The sequence below is a fragment of the Nuphar pumila genome, chromosome 5 (genome assembly GCF_984573655.1).
Source record: "Nuphar pumila chromosome 5, dmNupPumi1.hap1.1, whole genome shotgun sequence".
NCBI classification, from domain to species: Eukaryota; Viridiplantae; Streptophyta; class Magnoliopsida; order Nymphaeales; family Nymphaeaceae; genus Nuphar; species Nuphar pumila.
In genome coordinates, this window is record NC_143253.1 from 109,521,760 (window position 1) to 109,542,766 (window position 21,007).

A 21,007-nucleotide genomic window follows, 5' to 3' on the forward strand; every position below is an offset into this window, starting at 1 on the left:
TCAAAGTTTGCCCACCCAACGAAAAACTTATGACTGTGCCACTGCCGCCAAGGCCCTTTCCACTGCGCGAAACCTCTTAGAGCTTGACTCCTTGATTACTAAAAATAGGCGGTCCTTCGCCATATCATATTGAATATAATTGATCGTCTCTAATGTGAAAACTATACATTTTTCCTTGGGACCTATGAGTGCTTTTGACGCATCATGGTATAAGGATTGGAGATCCTCATATCTCTAGTCTGCCTCCTCTCGAATTAGAGATTGGAGGAGCTTAGATGTTTGAGCTGTTGGGGAGATCTTCAATCTTCAGGCAAGCCAGTTGGAAATGTGTAGAGCCCACTAAGGCTGGCTAGCAAATTGAACAAACCGAACATATGGTGCTCAAGCTCGGCTCGTGCGTTATTGTGATGTGCTGAATCAAGGTCGAGTTAAATGAGGCAAGTTCAAACTCACCCCTTAAAAAACAAGGGAAAGCTAATTCAAAAAAACAGAAACTGGACTCCAAAACCTACAAAGCCAAGTCTAAACAAGCTCATGTACAAAAAATTGTTTCAAAATTGTAAGCAATAAGTAGGGATGTCAATGGATCAGATATATGTGATACCCGACTGATTCCAAATCTGATTAGTCGGATTTAGTCAATAAAACTAAATCCGATTAGTAATCAGATTCAGATTCAGTTTAAGCTTTCACAACTGAATTCGAAGGATATCGTATTTTGACAGATATCCAAATTTGCTTACATGTATTTTTTTCAATTTGGTGTCTGAGTCCGATTAGCCAATATCCAATTACTCAAGTTTGACATTGGCTACATCGGACCGAATCTAAATTGTTTATATCCCTAGCAATAGGATTTAAATTCTAAACTTATTGGTTGAAAGTGAACACCTGAACCATCCATATTCTATGATAACAAATTATATATAATACATAAGCATAGGTCCTAGCCTCAGAGTTTTACGCTGCCGGCACGACGGCCGTAGGTATGGCAGGCTGAACTAACATGGTCAGGTAACGTTGGTCCACTTGAATATTCGGGATGATTCACGACTCCGAACTGAACCATAGTGAGGCCACGCGTGTTTTTATCAAGTGAGATGTGAGGTGGAGATTGAGCATAATGGACGGTTTTTGACTTATCGCTCCTTTCCTCATTCATGCACTGCAAAGCAATAGATGCACGAGATTTGTGGGGGGCGGCATCATCAACACAATCTGGACCGTCCATCCGTGCCGTATTTATTCCTTCCCGAGGGGCGAGCCAAGCGGTGAGAAATGGAAACTTGAAATCAGTTACAATAAAAAGGGCGGGAGGCGAAGGCTGGCCATCCTTCAGCCTCGCAAAAAAAAAAAAAGGCCGAGAAGGATGGCCATTGGCCAGTGCGGTGGACGTTGAAGGATGGAGGAATTCATTTCCTTCCCCGGTCGGGGAAGAACGAAGAGAACAATATCAAGCAACGCACCGGAATTCATCATCGTGCGTATGTAGCACATTTTTAATTCATGGAGTCCTCTAGTTTGATGCAAGAGAAGTCCCCTCTCCCTGCACTTCCTCTTATAACTGTCGGTTGCTCTTTTTTACTATCAGAGATCTTGTACACTTCCTCTGATTTGGAGTCGACCGGGATTGCTCTCGATTGGCGCATGGGGGTTGCCGTTGCCTTATCACGGTTGGGGCACAGAAGGCTGGGTGGTCCTGTCCTCAACCAGGAGTTTTAACTTGCAGGGAGGCGGGCCCATTAAGTGACCTGGTTCTCGGCGAGAGTTTTCCTTGGTTGTAAAAAAAAAAGAAAAAAGAAAAACTATAAAGGATGGGTTTCGTCGTATGGATTTCCAACAGGGTGGTGAGCGCAAATTTGGCATTGGATAGAGGCGTTTGCAAGAAGGGCGACATCACAACGGAAACTGGGGCACGAATGTGAGTCCTTTTTCATGTCATTCATGCAAAGAAAGATAGTCTATTACCTAAAGACATAATGGTTAATGGTAGTTAAGCCCGTTTTCTTAAGTTGCTCAGGCCTCTACAATCTTATACGTTTTTCATTTATTATGTCAACACTGCCAATTGCGTTGATTCGTGGAGAAATTTATGTTGGCCAATTGCCCACATATTCCTAGCATGTTTTTTGTGATGATAAAACAAGCTTAGCATGCCTTTGATATAGTTTTTGGACGAGAAGCCAATCACTCTTAGCATGCTTTTCCGCTTCCTGATATTCATGCATAATTTGGAGTTTGTATGTCATGCTAACCTGAACAGTACTATCACGATTTGGTGCAGAAGCAATAGAATCTGTATAAATCATTGGAACTCTTACTTTTGGTTGCAATTTAGTCACAATACTATATAATAAACATGTCATGCTGCTAGAAGACGGTAAAAAATAACACTGTTCGCCTATTAGTAATTTTATGTTAAGTTTTTTTTTTTGTTGGTTAACCTCATGCGGAGTTACAGGTGCAACTAAAAAGAGTCAATTCATTGATCACAACATCAAAACATTCAGCCTCCAAGCAACTTCTTCAAAAACTCACATTTCATAACTCCTGTTTTGTCCGACAAACAAGAGTTTTGCAATTTGAACCCATAGGCCATAGCGATAGGGAAGAGGAGACAGTGTTGCCACAGCTACATTGCATGCTTATTTTTATAAGAGCAAGAACCTGCTTACCAGAAACAACAGGTACATCTTTGGCATGAAGACGAGAACAATATGGAAAGAAACTCATCTGATTTATTCTTCTGTTTGTACAAATGATGCTCTCACAATGTCACCTACGGGATACACTGTCTCGCACTTGTTAAATGCCTGCGAAACCCATTCACTGAGTTGGACTATGAATGCTCTTTACAGAGCGTGCGCTTAAATAATGAACAATATACAAACCCCCATGTTCCATGGGCCAGGTGGTTGAATGGGTAAATATTAATTGGGCTTTTGGTGAACCCTTTAGTTGGAGTGTGTTGTAAACCTGACAGCTTTGTTTGCCAGAATGCCTATTATTGGCAAACATTTTGCTTGTTCAATATGTCATCCCAATTTTGTTCTGCTGCTTATCTAAATCTCTTGCTGTCACCTTCTTGTTTCCGGTTTGCTTACTTGCTGGGAAGTGTAACCTGGCCATTAGAGGACGTGGTGCCCGGGTTTTCTGGTCGAATCCTCTCACGCACACAAATCCTGCAGAATGAACTTGCCACGTGAGACTTCAAACAGAAAATGAATGCATAGAGTGGTTGTCCATCATCTGGCCATCCGGTGTTAGGTTTACGTCTTCATAAACCAACATGGCCTCTTTTTGTTTTATTTATTTATTCGAGCTATCTTTTTTAACAACAAAAGTTCCTTTTTGTATGTACATTAGTGCCAACCAATTCAAAAGTTAATTGTTTTTCAGCAGTCTCTCCCATGAATTCTGGAGAGGGGCAATGAACCTGTAAAAATATTGTGGTACTTTGCCATTCAACCATTAGAAAAAAAATGTTGGCTGCCAAAAATATGTACCAAGAAAAAATTATTGATGTATGTGATTTTTGAATGAAGTTGATCCCATCATGCACATTTATATGTGTAAATCTATCCCTATTATCATTCTCATTGTGGTGGATTGCTGCTTGGCTAATTAATTTTGTTTCCCACTCTTTGTTTAGACAGCATTATGTCCCCATTGAATTGTTCTAGGATAGTCTTCAACTGTTTGTATCTTGGCTTCAAAACATTCTTTCAATATTTGGTCAGTGTTGTGCTAAAAGTTGATTATGATATAATTTAATATCCGACCTGTTTCATTCTTGATTTCTAGATTGAATGAATGAGTTTTAACTGGCTTACTTTGATGTGGGTAAGACTGAGCTAGTGTTTATTTTCTTGGATAGGAAAGCTGGAGACAACACTTGATCAAATACTAGATCATGATGTAAAAGGGACAGTTTCATCCTACACTAGTTGATTTGCATGAGTTAGGTTTGGCTTTTCTTGTACATGTACATTGTAGAACACTAGAGGGCATTGCGGAGATTGTATTCAGTCTTTTGAGTTTTAATAAAAGTAAAAAGGGGTTATCTGATGCCCTAAACTTTGTCCTTTGCTCTTCTTTTCTTCCTTTTATTCCCTCTTACTTTATTTTTCTCCTATTTTTTCTGCTGCAGGTACTCAAAAAAGTTGTTCAAGATGTATATTCAGCATTCTTGAGCTGGTATCAAAGCCATATGGGTTTTTGAGCTGAGGTAGGGTTGACTTGCTGCCATGTGACGTTAGCTGGTGAAGTCATGCCTAGCCTGAGGGAAGAGTATTAACATTGGTTATGTTTGCTTATGCTTAAATAATAGGATTTTTTGGGATTTGTTATATTTCCCCCCTTTTTATAAAGATTTGGTGAAACATAAATTTTGCATTGAATATCCTACTACTAGACCAGATTTGGTTCTCTCAAGGTTTTGAGATTGTAAACAGTTTATGCCTAGGTATTAGGGCTGGAGATGGTGTTGTTTACTTGATAGACTGTATGGAAATCAAGTGGTATAAGAAAGTTGGTGGAGCGGTCATGTTTGAATGAGTTACAAGCTTTTTGGTGATGACAACACCTAAATGAAGGTGGAGAAGTGCTGGTTGTGTGAGAAGGGTCCTAAAGTGAGTTGTGAGGGCCTAGGGCATGCGTGAATGTGCTCCAAGGTAGGAGAGACCAATGTTGTAATTATGGCATTGAAGCTCCTATAAGAAGGGCTGACAATACGGGTGTATCGTACCATATTGTATTGTATCCTAAGATATGGAAAAACCCCATTTTAAAAATCACAAAAAATAAAAAAAACATAAAAAATCAGGGGAAAAAATCAAATTTAAGCATTATGATTTATGAACAACTAAACATGCACATGCATTATTATAACATGTGAAACGATATTGTAATAAACTAACAACTAACAAAACAAATGGTTTACTATTAAAAAGTCACATTAGATAACAAACAAAAGGAAAAAGTTGAGTAAACAAACTATAACAATCATATAATACAAAAATAAAATGAAATTTAATTCAAAAAATAAAAAATATGACCACAAAGAGAAATAAAACATATTTAAGTAGTCAAACTACAATATCAAGTAAACTTAATTATGAAATAAATTGAGCATCAATAAATATGTAACAATTATCAAATAAAAAAGCTATAATTATGATGTATCCATTACATATATCAAAAGAGTATGAAATTAAACATTAAAAAGTAAAAAAAAAATGTCATTTCTAAGTAATAAGCATTAAAAAATGAAGTTTCATAATGTCTTTCATTAATTAGTTTCACATATACAATAAGCACAAGAGTTGAATTATGTGTGCTCTTCCATAATAATACTTCTCTTTTTTTTTTGTCTTCACTAATCACAATAAATTAAGAAGAAATTTCCATTTTTTTTCTTGTTCATATAGCATATGAAATAAGTGAATATAACTAATAAAGTCTTATTTATGTAAAAAGTTCATTAAAAGTGAAAAGGATCCAAAATAAATTACTTGAAAAATTTCAACAAAAAAGTGAAAAGGTAACCGTATCTTACACTATGGCATGTATCATACAATACAATATGATACGATCTGATGCAGACTGATAATCGTAAATTTTCTGATACAGGGGAAATATCGTATTAGTTCTCCTACTGATACATCGATAGAGCATACCGTATCATACAATATGATACTATATTGACCAACACTAGGAGAGGCTAGTAAAAGTTGAATGTCTAGTTGTCCACTACTAATGCTTCTAAGAAGTCCATTGTGTCAATGGAAAATATATCAAGTGTGTCAAAACCCTTAAATGGAGGATCACCCACTCTAGCTTTGAGATCATCAATGCCATGACCATGGTTCCACTCTGTTAAGATATCAATTAAAAGAAGAAAGCTTGGTTATATTGGTAAGAAAGTGAAAAATATCTGATGAAAAGGGTCGTATTCAATCCATAATACCATTGATTGGGACATTTATGAGTTTTGAGACAACAAAAGAAATGAGATGTTGCTTTTGATGCATATTCAAAAAGGTCAAATGTGGCTAATAAATGTGACGAGAATAGGATAATGAGATGCAGGCAAAGTGGTCAACCATTAATTGTGTACTACAAGGAGCTTAAGAAGCTATTGGAGCAACCAAGCCACTATGATAGAGTGAAGTGTTCACATAGTGTTAAGGAGCATAGGGAGGAATTAGAAGAGCAAAAGGTGTTTGATTTCTTGTGTGAGATGGATAGTGATTATGAACATGTTAAGTCAAACATCATAGGAAGAGAGGAGCTACCATCCCTCAGGGCTGTGTATACCTTTCGTCAAAGGAAGGAAGTCTAGAAGAATTTAATGATATCTAATGAGCCAAATATGTAGAGATCCTCTTTCCTTGGTGATTATACCTCTTTTAGAATGCCAATTGAGAGAGACAAAGGAAGAGGGTGAGCACGTGTGCGAGGGAAGCATAGCAAAGGTTAACTTGGTATGGATGAGAAAGATAATTAAGTACACTAATTGCAGAAAGAATTGACTTGCTAGAGACCAATGCTAGAATGTAGTAAGATGGACAAGTGGTAGAGAAAATCTTGCATATTAACACTTTTACAAGGACCTCAAGTCACATGAAGGATATTCATGGAGATGAGATTATGACCTCAAAAAGAAAATAGAAGGGTTCGAGTTGAAAAGCATATCATGTCATGCGCAACAAGTTATTAATATCTTTGTACAACTAGCCTTTAGTGCATGGGTCATTGATTCAAGTACTACAAGTTGCATGTCTGATATGAGATATTTATTCATTAATTATGATGCTTCTAATTTAAATAAAAACTTGAAATTGGCTGATGAATCTCTCTCTGCATTTCTTGGGAAGGAACTGTTTACACTTTACACCCATTATTTTTCATATCACTTTATTTTCATATTGCAAAGTTATTAGTAAATCTTTTGTTAGTTAGTTTCATAACCAAAGATCCCAGTTGTTCAGTAACCTTTTATCCTTTTTATTTTGTATTTCAAGACTTGACAACAGGAAAAGTCTTTGTCTGTGGACATGCGGACAAGAAATTGTAAGACACCTCAGAAATTAATTTACTAGTAGTCATCGCATGTCATCTAATTAAGGTTCATCATGTTGTTGCATTTGAGGATGGGGCATTTGTTACTATTCGAAATGCAAGTTTTGGACCCCGATGTAGTGAAGACTACAAGTGGTCAAGTTATACATTGCAACACTTGAGAGTGAAATAGTAAAAAGTATTTTGTCTAGTTAGTCAATCTATGAGTTAACATCCTTTAAACTGATCCATTATGATGTATACGATCCAACCCAAGTGGCGTCCACTTGAAGACTACAAGTGGTCAAGTTATACATTGCAACACTTGAGAGTGAAATAGTAAAAATTATTTTGCCTAGTTAGTCAATCTATGAGTTAACATCCTTTAAACTGATCCATCATGTTGTATACGATCCAACCCAAGTGGCATCCATTTTTTGTTATAAGTATTTTGGATTTTTTATAGATAACTTTTCTAGAATGATTGTAGTTTACATGTCTAAGTCAAGATGTGTTCCATCTTCCCTGTTTAGCACCGTGCATCATTAAATATTCTTCGTTTCTACAATTATAGAAAATATCTCTCTCAACGATTACAAAACTATTTTCGTGAACATGGTATTGAGTCTTAAATTGTCGTAAACCCCTCAGTAGAATGGGGAGGCAAAAAGAAAGAATAGATGCTTATTGAAGGTGACTAGATCCTTAATGTTTGAAATGAGTGTCCTTGATATTGGCTTTGAAGGTGTTCTTATTGCAGCTACCTACTCAATAAAATGCTGTCAGATATGCTCAAAGGAGAATCTCCTTTTAGTTTATTGAAACCCTAAGAACCTCACTTTTATGTCACACTCAGTATCTTTGAATGTGTTTGTCTTGTCCACTTCCTCCTACATATAAGGGAAAGCTTGATTAAGATGCTAGGAAATGCATTTTCGTTGGTTATTCTCCATCTTAAAAAGGGTACAATTGTTATGATCCTATAACCAAGAGGAGGCTTCTCTATGGATTTGAGATTTTTTGAGGATACATGTTACTTTAATTTAAAAAGAGGAAAGGGAGATTCTTTAGATGGGAATGGAAGTGAGCACAAGGGAACCATGTTTACCTAGGGTTCCTTTTGAGGGTTTGCCAACTAGTAATGAACTAATGATATTCCTAGACCTGAGACCACTAGGATTTACTCTATAGGAGGGATAAATGTTTCAGGCTTTTAATGTCCATGATGGAAAAGATACATGACTCGCGTATCTTGGAAGATGTACAAGTGGAATAACCTAAAATTCCTTCTCCTGAAGATGATAACCTAGATCTTCATATAATCATTTGGAAGGCAAAAAGGTATTGTGTTACTTATTGTTGTATAACTTTGTTTCTTATTAGTCTATATTTCAGTCCTATAAGGCCCGGATTACTAATTGTGTCACGATTTCAATTTCTTAAGAATTCAGAGGAGGATATATAAGTTTTTCACTAGAGGGAGACTATGATTAGTGAAATAGATTCTCTGGAAAAGAATCAAATTTGGGACCTAACATCATTTCCCTCCAGAAAGAAGGTTATTGGGTGCAAATGGGTATAAACACTGAAATTTAAGCCATATAGAACCATAGGATGATATAAAGCTAGGTTGATTATAAAGGGATACACACAAACATATGGGGTTAATTATTAAGAGACCTGTGCACCAGTAGTCAATTGAACTGTATAGGTAATTCTTGTTGTTGCCACTCATGAATCATGGCAATTATACCAATAGACATGAAAAAAATGCCTTCTCGCATGGGGATCTTCAAAAGGAATTATGCATGGTTCTTCCACTGGGTTTTCTACCAAGGATTGGACAAAATATGGTATCAAATTGTTCATAACCTTTTTTGTGAAAAGGGTGCACCATATTAGCATTCTTATTCTATATGTGGATATAGTGGTAACAAGTGATGATAAGGTAGAAATCACAATGTTGAAACATTACTTCAAGCAAATGTTTGACATTAAAGGTTTGAGGTCATTAAGGTACTTTTTGGAACTTAAATGTGAACGTCTTAAAAAGGGATAGTTATCTCCCAAAGTATGTGCTATACACCTTCTGAAGGAAACTGGCATGTTAGAGTATAAGCCCAAAGATACTTCTATGGAGCAAAACCACACAATTTGTCAAATGAAGAACCATATGAATATGAAGTTAGATATCAAAGACTCATTGGGAAATTGATATATTTCATCATCAGAAGGCTTAACATTTTGTATGCTAAAAGGTCTCTTTTGGGTGGGCATTGTTTGCACCTATGTTGTTCGTGATGCACCCAATTATATCTATATCTATATATCTATATATATATATATTTGTGTGTGTGTGTAGGGTAATATGTGAACTAGTTATGTTATTTGGACACTGACACGGGTGTTGATGTCGGACATGGATGCGAAGTATCAGACACAACAAGTGTTAAAAACCTAGACACTTGGACATGGCTATATATATAAGAAGAGAAAAGATAGATGAAAAAAAAGCCCAAAAAGAATGTGTTAAATCAAATATAAAATGTACATCTCATTTCATTTGATTTTGATCATTGATAATTTTCATGAACATAAATATGTCCTAGATAGGACACTCTGTGTCCAAGATATCTAAACATATCCTAAACTAGACACTGTCTAAGACATTTAAGAGTGTTCTGGACATTGGACACCCATCTCCAAGACACCTTAAAAGTGTCTTAAGTTGAATACTTTGTGTCCATGACACCTAAAAGTGTCCTAAACTGGATGCTTTGTGTTCAAGGCATTGGACATTCCATTGCTTGAATTGGACACTTTGTATTTATAAGTTTGAAACTATATTATAAACTGGACACTTCGTGTCCAAGTATCATACACCAGATGCCATAAAATAGATAGTTCGTCTCAAAGTGTTGGACACATTGTGTCCCTAAGTCGGACATGTGACACTTGTGTCCATTTTTTGGACACTTGCACTTCAAAAAACTTCCGTGTCTAAGGCGTGTCCGACATTGACATCTTGGGGTGCTTAAAAGTGTCCGTGTAACATAATTAACTAGAAATATGTGAACCAGAGTATGAGCCAGGTGTTTCCGATGTTTTTTTTTTTACAAAACCGACCGTGCAGATGTGTTTGGCACGGTCCATTTGCTATGAACTGACTGTTGGGTTATCGATTTTCAACCAAAAAAAATATGAATTCTGGATGCTTGAATATTTACGAAAATTCCGAGTCATTGATTTTCAAGCCTTAAAAGATCCTGCTTATGTGTTGTAATCCAATGATAAGTGTTAAATATATGTGTATATGTCCACATATATATATATTACATAGTACATATATATAAAATATACACACACAAACACACACACATATATATATATATATATATATATATATATATATATATATATCTGTGTGTGTGTCTTCTTTTGTAATAAGTAATGCCTTCTAGGGGCATTTTTTGTACTTTTGCATGTAACAGGTACTGCCCATTAGGGGCAGATTTGTAATTTGTAATTTTTCTTTTTTGTTGTAAGGGCTTTATGGTCATTAGACCATATAGCTGTTGGGGCCTCCACAACAACTATTTTTGTAGCCGTTGGGAGCTCCCCAACTGCTATAATGGGCTTCCTGTAGCCCTTTTATCTTGTCTATATAAGAGACATCTTGTCCCCTTTTATGTAAGCTTCAATTGAGCAATTTATAACATAATAAAATCATATTTTTTATATTTTTGTGTTATGCCCATTAGTGGCTTGTGAGCTCTTGAGTGTTTGTTCTAGCCTTTAGTGGCTTATGTGCACTATCCCATAGTGGATTTGTGTGCGCACACCTGTCTCTTTCTATTTCATTACATGGTATCAAAGCCAATAAGCTCTTGATTCTATTGGTGGCCCTACGTGGTGATCGAGCTTCGTCTTAGAGAATGTGCCAAAGCTTTGAATCTTCATCAACTCTCTTTCTTTCTTGCCTCCAATTCTCTCTTGTTCATCATGGAAAATGAGTTTGTGTTCGTCATGCCCATCAAATTAAATGGCTCAAACCATCGTACTCGGGCCTCTACTATGTAAAATCACATTCTATCAAAAGACCTCATCAAGTACATCAAGGGAGATTGTCCGGAGCCTCAACTTTCATTCACAAAGATCGTGGATGGAAATGTGAAGTTCCTTGAGGAAGACAAAAAGTTTATAGCCACTCTTGAATTCGAAAGAAGACAAATGGAGTGACAGATGGACAAGGATCGTAAATAGTGTAGATGCTTTCATTCTTGATAGTGTGGCTCAATTCAAAGTGGCCAAGGAAGCATGGAAAATTTTGAGAGACATGTACACTATGAAGGACATGGCTCATTGGTGGAATCTCCACAAAATAATGATGTCCTTTAAGCAAGGTGACAAAACCATCCGAGATTACTACAACGAAATGGCTCTCCTATAGAGGGAACTTGCTATTTTTGAGCCAAAATAAGAGACAATCGGAGATCTCCGCCTTAGACAAGAACAACTAAAAATAAAACAAACTTTCATGTTCCTTAATGGTTTAAGGCTCGAATTTGAAGGCGTAAAAATGATGTTACTCCATAAATCCAAAATTCCTTCTCTCCACCAGTCTCCTATTGAGTTAAGTATGGAGGAAGGAAGATTGAAAGAGAAAGAAGACAAAGTTGGTGACATTGTTCTTGCCGCCTTTAAACCCAGTGCCTTAACCAAGACATGATTTCCACATACATTTTTGGAAAACAAAAGAATGGAGGATCTAGAAGGATCATTTGTCACTTTTGCAATGAGCTGAGACATAAAATCGGCTTGTCCCAAGTTGAAGAAGCTGGCTTCCATTGGAGACTCTTCCAAGACAAGCAATGATACTAACAAAGGAGGAGACCTCAAAGATATTTCTATTGCTCAATTGGCCGCCGCTCTACATCAATATTTGAAGACATCCACTTTCACCTTGTGTGCTGTCGTCTCGTTATCTTCTCCTCCACATATGTCACTTTGGATTCTCGACTCGGGTGCTTCTTTTCATATATCACTTAATGTTTCTTTTCTATCTAATTGTCACACCAATATAGATTTCTCAAGTGTTTCTACCGCTGATAGTACTTCTTTAGAAATCACAAGTATTGGAGATTTCAAAATTTTCTTTGTTTTAAAAGTTAGAGTTATTCTTAAATTGAATTTAAACTTACTATTTGTTTCTCAAAATTTTGACCATGGGTATGGAATCTTGTTCTCATCTAAAGGTTGTTTTGTGGAAGATTACCAATTAGGGAAGCTCATTAGGGAAGACCATAGAAAAGAAGATTTATACTACATGGACTATTTGTGTATTCAAAGAAATTCTTTTTGTAGCTATGCCAAGAAAAGGATATATAAAAACTTGGCATAGAAGACTAGGTCATTCAAGTGTATCTAAACATTCTCTTTTTTCTTTTTTGAAAAAAATTTGTAACGAGAAAGAATTTGTATGCAAAGACTGTGTTCTTGGAAAAATGGAAACTCATCCTTTTTATTTTAGATCTTATAAAACCAAGAAATCTTTTGAATTGGTGCACTCGGATGTATAGGTACCTGCTTCGGTCAGGTCTAAAGAAGGATTCTCCTATTATGTCATATTTATTGATGACTATACTAGGTATACTTGGATTTATTTCCTTTAGGCAAAAATAAAAAACATTCTCTTGTTTTAAAGAATTTCATAACTTAATTAAAAATTAATTTCAAACTAACATACAAATCTTTCGTTCGGATTCGGGAGTTGAACCGGTTGCTTTCACCGCGGTCTATTTGAAAAATAGGATGCCATCTTCCGCTTTGAAAAACATTTCTCCGTTAGAAAAACTTTTTGGAATTGAACCAAATTTTAAAATGCTAAGCGACTTTGGTTTTAAGTGTTTTGTGCTTTGTGAAAGAAATGATAAATTGTCTCTTAAGGCTATTGAATGTGTCTGTCTTGGTTATGAGGAAAATCAAAATAGTTATAGGTGTTATGATTTAAAAGATAAAAAACTCTATATTTCAAAAAATGTAGCATTTCTTGAAAAATAAAATGGTTTTAAAAGTGATATAACTAATAAAGATAATGACTATTCTTTCTTGTTTTATTTGTTGCCTAAGGAAGTGAATAAATCATCTAATATTGATGATGATTACATCACTAATGAATCAAGTAGCATTGATGGTGATTGTAATCATGATAGTGGTATTAATTCTCCTAACATGGTTGGTACTAAAGACAACATTAACAAGACCAGTGGTATTCGAGAGCTTAAGGTCTATTCCCGGTGTAATCTTGAGGAACATCCATATGCACTAGTCTCTAGATAAATTCATGCAAAATCAATCTATAGATGTAATAAATCACTCCATAAATGATACAAACCATTTAAGACCGAATCATATATCTAGAGCTCTTAGTAGATTCAAGTCATATGAGTCTTTTTTTCGTAAATATAAAGTTAGTCTATTAGCCATTCATGCCCTCTACATTCAAAGGATTCAAAGACTACTCTCATTGGGTAAAAGCTATGCTGGTTGAGTTAGATGCCCTCCGTAGAGCCAAAACATGAGAAATTGTGAACCTTCTCTTAGAGAAGAAACCTATAGGATATAGATGAGTATTCAAAGTTACAAAGTGATGAAACTTTAGAAAGATATAAAGCTAGGTCGGTATCCAAGGGGTATGCTCAGTGATATAAAATTGACTATAAAGAATCATTTGTACCTATAGCTAGAATGATCAGTGTTAGGACTCTTATAACGGTAGTCTTAATTAAGAAATGGCCAATTTACCAATTAGATGTAAAAAATATTTTTCTTAATGGGGATCTCAATGAAGAAGTATACATGGATCCTCCGGTAGGATTTGACATTGAAAGGGATAAGCTTTTTAAATTTAAAAAAGCTTTTTATGGTCTTAAAGAGGTCTCAAAGGCTTGGTATGATCGTTTTAGTACAGTTATTATTGACAATGAATTTGTTTCTTGTTATACTCAATGCTTTCTTTATTAGGAATGCAAGAACATGTATAATTGCTTTATTATTATATGTTGATGATATGATTATGACTAAAAGTGATATAAAGGGTATTGATGAGGTTAAATTTTTTTTTAAATGAATCTTTGATATGTCTGACCTTGGGTTTCTGAAGTATTTTTTAGGTATCGAGGTTGTGTACTCTCCAAGAGGATATGTACTTTCTCAAATGAAATTGGCTTCTAACATAATTACTAACGGGTGAAAAGGCAATGGATACTCTCGAAGTTCTCAATATCAAGATGAGAGTCAATGATGGCACTCCATTAGAGGATCCCACTCCCTTTCGCCAACTAATTGGGTCTCACATATTTATCTATTACTCAACCTGACATAGCCCATGCAGTTCACAATGCAAGCCAATTTCAACATGCGTCCACTTCAGTCCATATGGTAGTTGTTATGCGAATCATCAAACATTTGAGTGGCATTATAACTGAAAGAATTTTCTTATCCTATTCCTTATCTCTTGATTTAATTGCTTATATTGATTCTGATTGGGGAGACAGTCCTAATGATCGTATTTTCAATCCAGGTTATTGCATATTTCTTGGCGATTCACTTATATCTTGGAGGTGTAAGAAGCAACAAAAGGTGTTTCTACTCCACTGAAGCCAAGTATCAGGCAATGACAACTACCATGACAAAGATTGTTTGGCTAAAAAGTCTATTGAAGGATATGGGTGTTATTATCTCCACTCTGTCAAAAATGTATTGCGACAACAAGAGCACTATCTACATTACTAACAATCACATATTCCATGAACGAACAAAGCATATAGAGATGGATTGTCATTACGTTCGGGAGAAGTTTCTACGGGGCATTATTGAACTCCCTTATGCCACATCCGAATATCAAATCATGGACTTCTTCACTAAGGCTTTATTGGCGCCTCATTTTTTGTTTCTCCTTGACAAACTTTCGATGATCTCACTGTCTGTTTAAGGGGGGGTGTTAAATATGTATGTGTATATATATAGTGTTTCCTCTTTTGTAATAAGTAATGCCTTCTAGGGGCACTTTTATACTTTTGCATGTGTAATAGGTAATGCCCATTAGGGGCAAAATTGTTATTTTTTATTTTTCTTTATTGTTTTTTATTTTTTGTTCTAAGGGCTTTATGGTCATTAGACCATATAGCTGTTGGGGCCTCCCCAACAATTATATTTTTAGCCATTGGGAGCTCCTCGACAACTATAATGGGTCATTAGACATATAGCTGTTGAGGCCTCCCCAATAACTATATTTCTAGCTGTTGGGAGCTCCCCAACAGCTATACTGGGCTTCCTTTATCGCTTGTCTCTTGTCTATATAAGGGACATCTTGTCCCTTGTTATGTTTCACTTAAACATTTTATTGTTAAAAATGTAATCCTTATGTACGTATATATTAGTATATATATGTAGAGAGATATGTATACATATATATTATATATAGATATGTATACGTATCTTTATATATATACTAATATATGTATTTATTTTAGTCATAATACCCGAAAAAGAGTATTTTTGTAATTTCCCATTTTACTCATATTCCACTTAGGAATTCTTTTTTACTTTTTTATCTTTTTTTATTTTTCTTTCTTTATTTTCTTTTGTGGTTTTTGTGCCACATTAGGAGGCTCCCCAAAAGAGTCGTTGGGGAGCCCCCAACGGTCACAATTGTGACCGTTAGGGGCTCCCAACGACTCCTTTGGGAGCCCCCAAGGTGGCTCCCTTTTGAGGTGTATATATAGGGGTGTTCCCCCTTGTAATTTTTATTAAGGCTTGAGTGACTCAAGCTCCTCTTTTTCATTTAATATATTGTTACATGCATGTTTGCATTATTTTACGCCTTTGTGCGTATTTGTTCAAGTGTGGTTTGAGTGCATTTGTGCACATCTTTTGTGAAGTATTAATGCTTGTATGCGTATTGTCTCTTTGTAGACATTTTTATATGGTATCAGAGTTTGGTCAAAGATTGAAGATCGTGTGATTCTTAGTTTTTTGGGTACCTCGAAAAATGTGCCTTTGACTTCTTGGAGATTGGAGTGGGGGCCTCTCTTCCTTCAATATTTTAGAAGTTTCCTACATCAAGTAAGACCTAAAATCTTATTGCGGTACGCGATTTTTTCTCTATTCTCTTCTCTTTAATGGGCGAAAAAGACTCCTATTTCTCTCTTGGCTTCAACTCAAACTATCATGTTTGGGCCGGGAACATGAAAGCTTACATAAAAAGTAAAGGTCTTTGGGGATACGTTCTTGGTTCTATACTGGAACCCGAACCAAAGATTACTTTGGTAGAGAAAGGTGAAATTAAAATTCTCGAAGGAGAAGAAAGAAGTAGAGCGCTTGAAGAATATTTCAAGAAACATGAAGAATGAGAAATGAAAAATTTCATGATTCTTTCTTAGATTTTTTTATCGGTTGAAACTAAGATTAATGCCAATATTATTAAATTCAAGAAAGCATTGGAAGCTTGACATTATCTTGAGAAAATGTACACGTCAAGAGACTTGTCTCACAAGTACTATCTCCAAAAGAGGGTTTTGACCCTTCAATAAAATGAAATGTTTATAAGGAAATATTTTACAGAATTATCATCCATATGGGATGAACTCGTCATGCTTTAGCCTAAATAGAGTGGAGAAGGCATTGAGCTTAGATACAAACAATTGGAAGATGGCCATTTTTTTAATGTTTTGAATGGGCTTAGACCCGAGTTCGAGCAAATTCGGTCCGCTCTTCTCTCCTCTTTTGTTTCCCCCTCGCTTGAAGATGTCATTACAAAGCTTAGTGGAGAGGAAACACGTATGAATAGTTGCAAAAACAATCTGAGTGTTCTTGCAACTTCAACTAATGAAGAAAGTGATGCCGTTAATGCTGTTTCAAGACCGAGGAACAATGTTCGAACTTGTAAGCCTCTTCACTTCAAAAATCAAAATCAAGGATCAAGGAGGAAGAAAGGACTACAACAAAATTGTGTGCCATTTTTGTAAGGAACCCCGACACATCAAACTTGTTTGCCCAAAATGGAAGAAGTTGCTTGCCATGGCCACCACATCTCAAAAGAAAGAAAATGTGACTTCATCGAATGAAGCTCTTTCTTTACATCAGATCATGGAGGCGCTTCAACCACTTCTTAAGGGAGCTGTTTCTGGAGCTGCTACATCTACCTACTCTTCTCCTGGTAAGACCTCTAGGCTCTTAGATTCGGGTGCTTCTTTTCATATGTCCCTCAACATATGTTCTTTATCCGATTTTTTAAAGAATTCATCACTATGGATGTGATATAAAATGCTCATCTGATAAATGTTGGATACAGGATTGTCGATCCGAGAAATTGATTGGGGAAGACTCTAGAAAAGGGGATCTTTACTATGTGGACTTTCTTCAAATTCCAAAAGATTCCTTTTGTAATGTGCTGCATCACAAAGACATTAATGTATGGCACAAAAGACTTGGCCAACCCAATGTCAAAAAAATTTTGTATCTTCCGTTTGCCAAACACTTATGTAAAAAAAAATTTGTTTGTAATGATTGCACACTTGAAAAAATGAGAAGTTTGCCATATTATCAAAGATCCATGTTTACTACAAAACCTTTTAAACTTATTCATTTAGATGTTTGGGAACCAACACCCATTATTTCAAAATGAGGGTTCTCCTATTATGTGATATTTGTGGATGATTTCTCTAGATTTACTTGGCTATATTTCCTCAAATATAAACACGAGGTTTTTGCAACATTTAAATCTTATCATATGATGATTAAGAATCAATTTGACGAACATTTAAAAATTCTTTGAACAAATTCTTGGGGAGAATATGTTTCAAATAATTTTAAAAGTTATCTTGAGAAATATGAGATAATTCATCAAAAATCCTGTCCCAAAACACCCAACAAAATAGATTGGCCGAAAGGAAACATAGACACATTATTGAGACAACAAGAACCCTGCTCATTTTCCAAAACATCCCAAAAAGATTTTGGTCCGAAGCTGCCCTTGCATCCTTCTATCTTATCAACCGTCTTCCATCCAAAAACTTAGGTAAAATTTCACCATTTGAAATTTTGTATAAAAAAGATCCTGATTATAGTAGGTTAAGGGTTTTTGGGTGCAAATGTTTTATTTTGATAGATAAAAATGATAAACTTTTTCCTAAAGTCATTCTATGTGCCTTCCTTGGGTATTCCGAGACTCAAAAAGGATTTCAGTGCTACGATATCAAGAATGATAAGTTATATTGTCTAGAAATGTAAGTTTTCTAAAAAATGTTAGTGGGTTTGAAAAATCTGAATCTCATGAGGAAAATATGGATTATTCTTTTTTATTTGATCTTTTGTCAAAGGATGATGACATCAGTGATGGGGAATCCACACCAAGTGAAAATGAAGTAGAAGAGAATGTCAATCCTCCTCAGCCTTTTATCTATCATGAGGCTAATGATAGATCTTCTAAGGAACTTGTTGTATACAGACATAGAGACCAAAGCAGTTTCAAAAGTGCTATAGAAAAATATAGTGAGCCTAGTGAAACATTTACTTTGGGTGAAAGTTCTCAAAGAATTGAAAGAGATAGGAGACCTCCTTCTAGATTCATATCATATGACTCATTTTCTCCCAAACACATAGCTTGCCTTAGTGCCATACACTCATACGTTGAGCCCAAAAATTTTGAACAAGCCAAAAAGATGAATGAATGGGTAGAAGCCATGAAAAATGAACTAAGAGCTCTTAGGAAAGCTAGAACATGAGAATTTCAGGATCTTCCTAAAGGAAAGAAAAGTATAGGAGGTAGGTGGGTTTTTAAAGTCAAGACCAAAAGTGATGGAACTCTTGAAAGATATAAGGCGCGTCTAGTTGCTAAAGGATATGACAAGAATATGGGGTAGACTATGATGAAACGTTTGCTCCAGTTGCTCGAATGGTTACATTTAGATGTCTTATTACCATCGCCTTAATTAAAAAACGAAACATTTATCAAATGGACATTAAAAATGCTTTCTTAAATGGAGATTTAAATGGAGAAGTTTATATGACTGCTCCTCCTGGAATGGATTGTCCTAATGGTAAAGTTCTCTATTTACGAAAAGCTCTTTATCGTCTAAAACAAGCTCCCAAAGCTTGGTATGACCGATTTAACAACTTAATGATAGAAAATAGATTTGTCTCATGCTATACTGACACTGCTTTATTTGTAAAGAAATCTAATGCAAGAATTATAATCTTGCTGCTATATGTTGATGATATGTTAATTACATGTGATGATATCAAGGGAATTAAAAAAATTAAGTCTGTGCTAATTGAAAATTTTGAAATGTCAGACTTAGGTTTTCTGACATACTTTCTAGGCATTGAAGCTGCTTTCGCTCATAGAAGATATTTTTTATCACAAACTAAGTTTGCTTATGAGATAATTGACAGGTCAAGCATTATTGATGACAAAATTTGTGAAACACCCGAAGTTGTTGGATCCAAGATGAGGATCGATGATGTGATTATTTTGGATAATCCTACTCCTTACAGACAGCTGGTTGGGTCATTGATGTATCTTAGCATCACAAGACTTGATATATCTCATGCAGTTCACATTGCAAGTCAATTCCAACATGCTCCTACATCGGTTCACATGAGTGCAATCCTTCGAATCATCCGATATATAAAGGGAACATCAAATAAGGGAGTATTTCTTTCTTCATCCTCTGAATTAAATTTAATTGCGTATACTGACTCTGATTGAAGAGGTGACCCTAATAATCGTCATTCCACCACTGGTTTATGTATCTTTTTAGGTGAATTGCTGGTCTCTTGGAGGTGTAAGAAGCAACAGAATGTCTCTTTGTCCTCCACCGAAGCTGAATATAGAGCCATATCATCCACAACCATGAAAATAATATGGATTCGGCGTCTGCTAGAAGATATGAGAGTTCATATTCTGGAACCGACAAAGTTATGTTTAGACAATAAGAGTGCGATATACATTGCCAAAAATTATACCTTTCATGAGCGCACGAAGCACATAGAGATGGACTGCCACTATGTTCGGAAAAAATATTTAAAAAGAATCATCGATCTACTATATGTGACATCAGAGTATCAACTAGCGTAGGCGCTTTGCTCCCCTCGTTTTCATTTTCTTTTGGGCAAACTTGTGGTTCTCACACCGTAAGTTTGAGGGGGGGGGGTGTTAAAAATGCAATCCTTATGTACGTATATATTAGTATATATATATGTATCTTTATATATATATATATGCTAATATATATATATATATATTTATTTATTTATTTATTTTAGCCATAATACCTAAAAAGGGTATTTCTGTAATTTCCCATTTTATGCAATATTCCACTTAAGAATATGATTGTAATTCTTTTTTATTTTTTATCTTTTTTTTATTTTCCTTTCTTTATTTTCTTTTGTGGTTTTCGTGCCACATTGGGAGGCTCCCCAAAAGAGTCGTTGGGGAGCCCCCTATGAAAATCTCTACAAAAAGAGATTGTGTAACACCACAATACAAGAAATACAAAGAGTGCACAAAGGCACAAAGGAGAACACTCACAAGTGCACAAATGCACGGATACACATGCACAAAAGCATGAAACAAAATGAACTTCAATTCATAAGTTCCCAAAAGGGGCTTTACAAAAGCATTGTTATTGCATATGCACTCACAAAAAAGGATGAGTTTACAAGGGCCACTAAGGCCTATTTATAATGCAAAAAGAAGCCACAGGGTGCAGCTCAATATGACTGTTGGAGCTGCACCCAACGGTTGTGACTGTTGGGGCAGCTCCAACAGCTATATGGAGTTGTCCCTTTCACAACAGTCAAAAAGAAAAAGTGTAAAAAGAAAAAGGTGTAAAAGGCAAAAGTAAATAAAAAAAGAAAAAGTAAAAATATTAGCCCATTA

The 21,007-nt window shown here is 35.6% G+C and overlaps 1 protein-coding gene across 2 annotated transcripts in view; it reads right to left on the reverse strand.

Moving 5' to 3' along the window:
• Positions 1-2,462: 2,462 nt before the first annotated feature.
• LOC149838082 (protein ROS1A-like) overlaps positions 2,463-21,007 on the reverse strand; it is a 39,484-nt gene continuing 20,939 nt past the window's right edge. Inside the window, exon 20 of one of the 2 annotated variants that reach the window (XM_090006358.1) lies at positions 2,463-3,182. In XM_090006358.1, coding sequence (XP_089862484.1) covers positions 3,028-3,182 — 155 coding nt within the window. In that variant the 3' untranslated portion in view covers positions 2,463-3,027. The remainder of the gene's footprint in view (positions 3,183-21,007) is intronic. The other variant, XR_016431933.1, reaches the window with a different exon arrangement.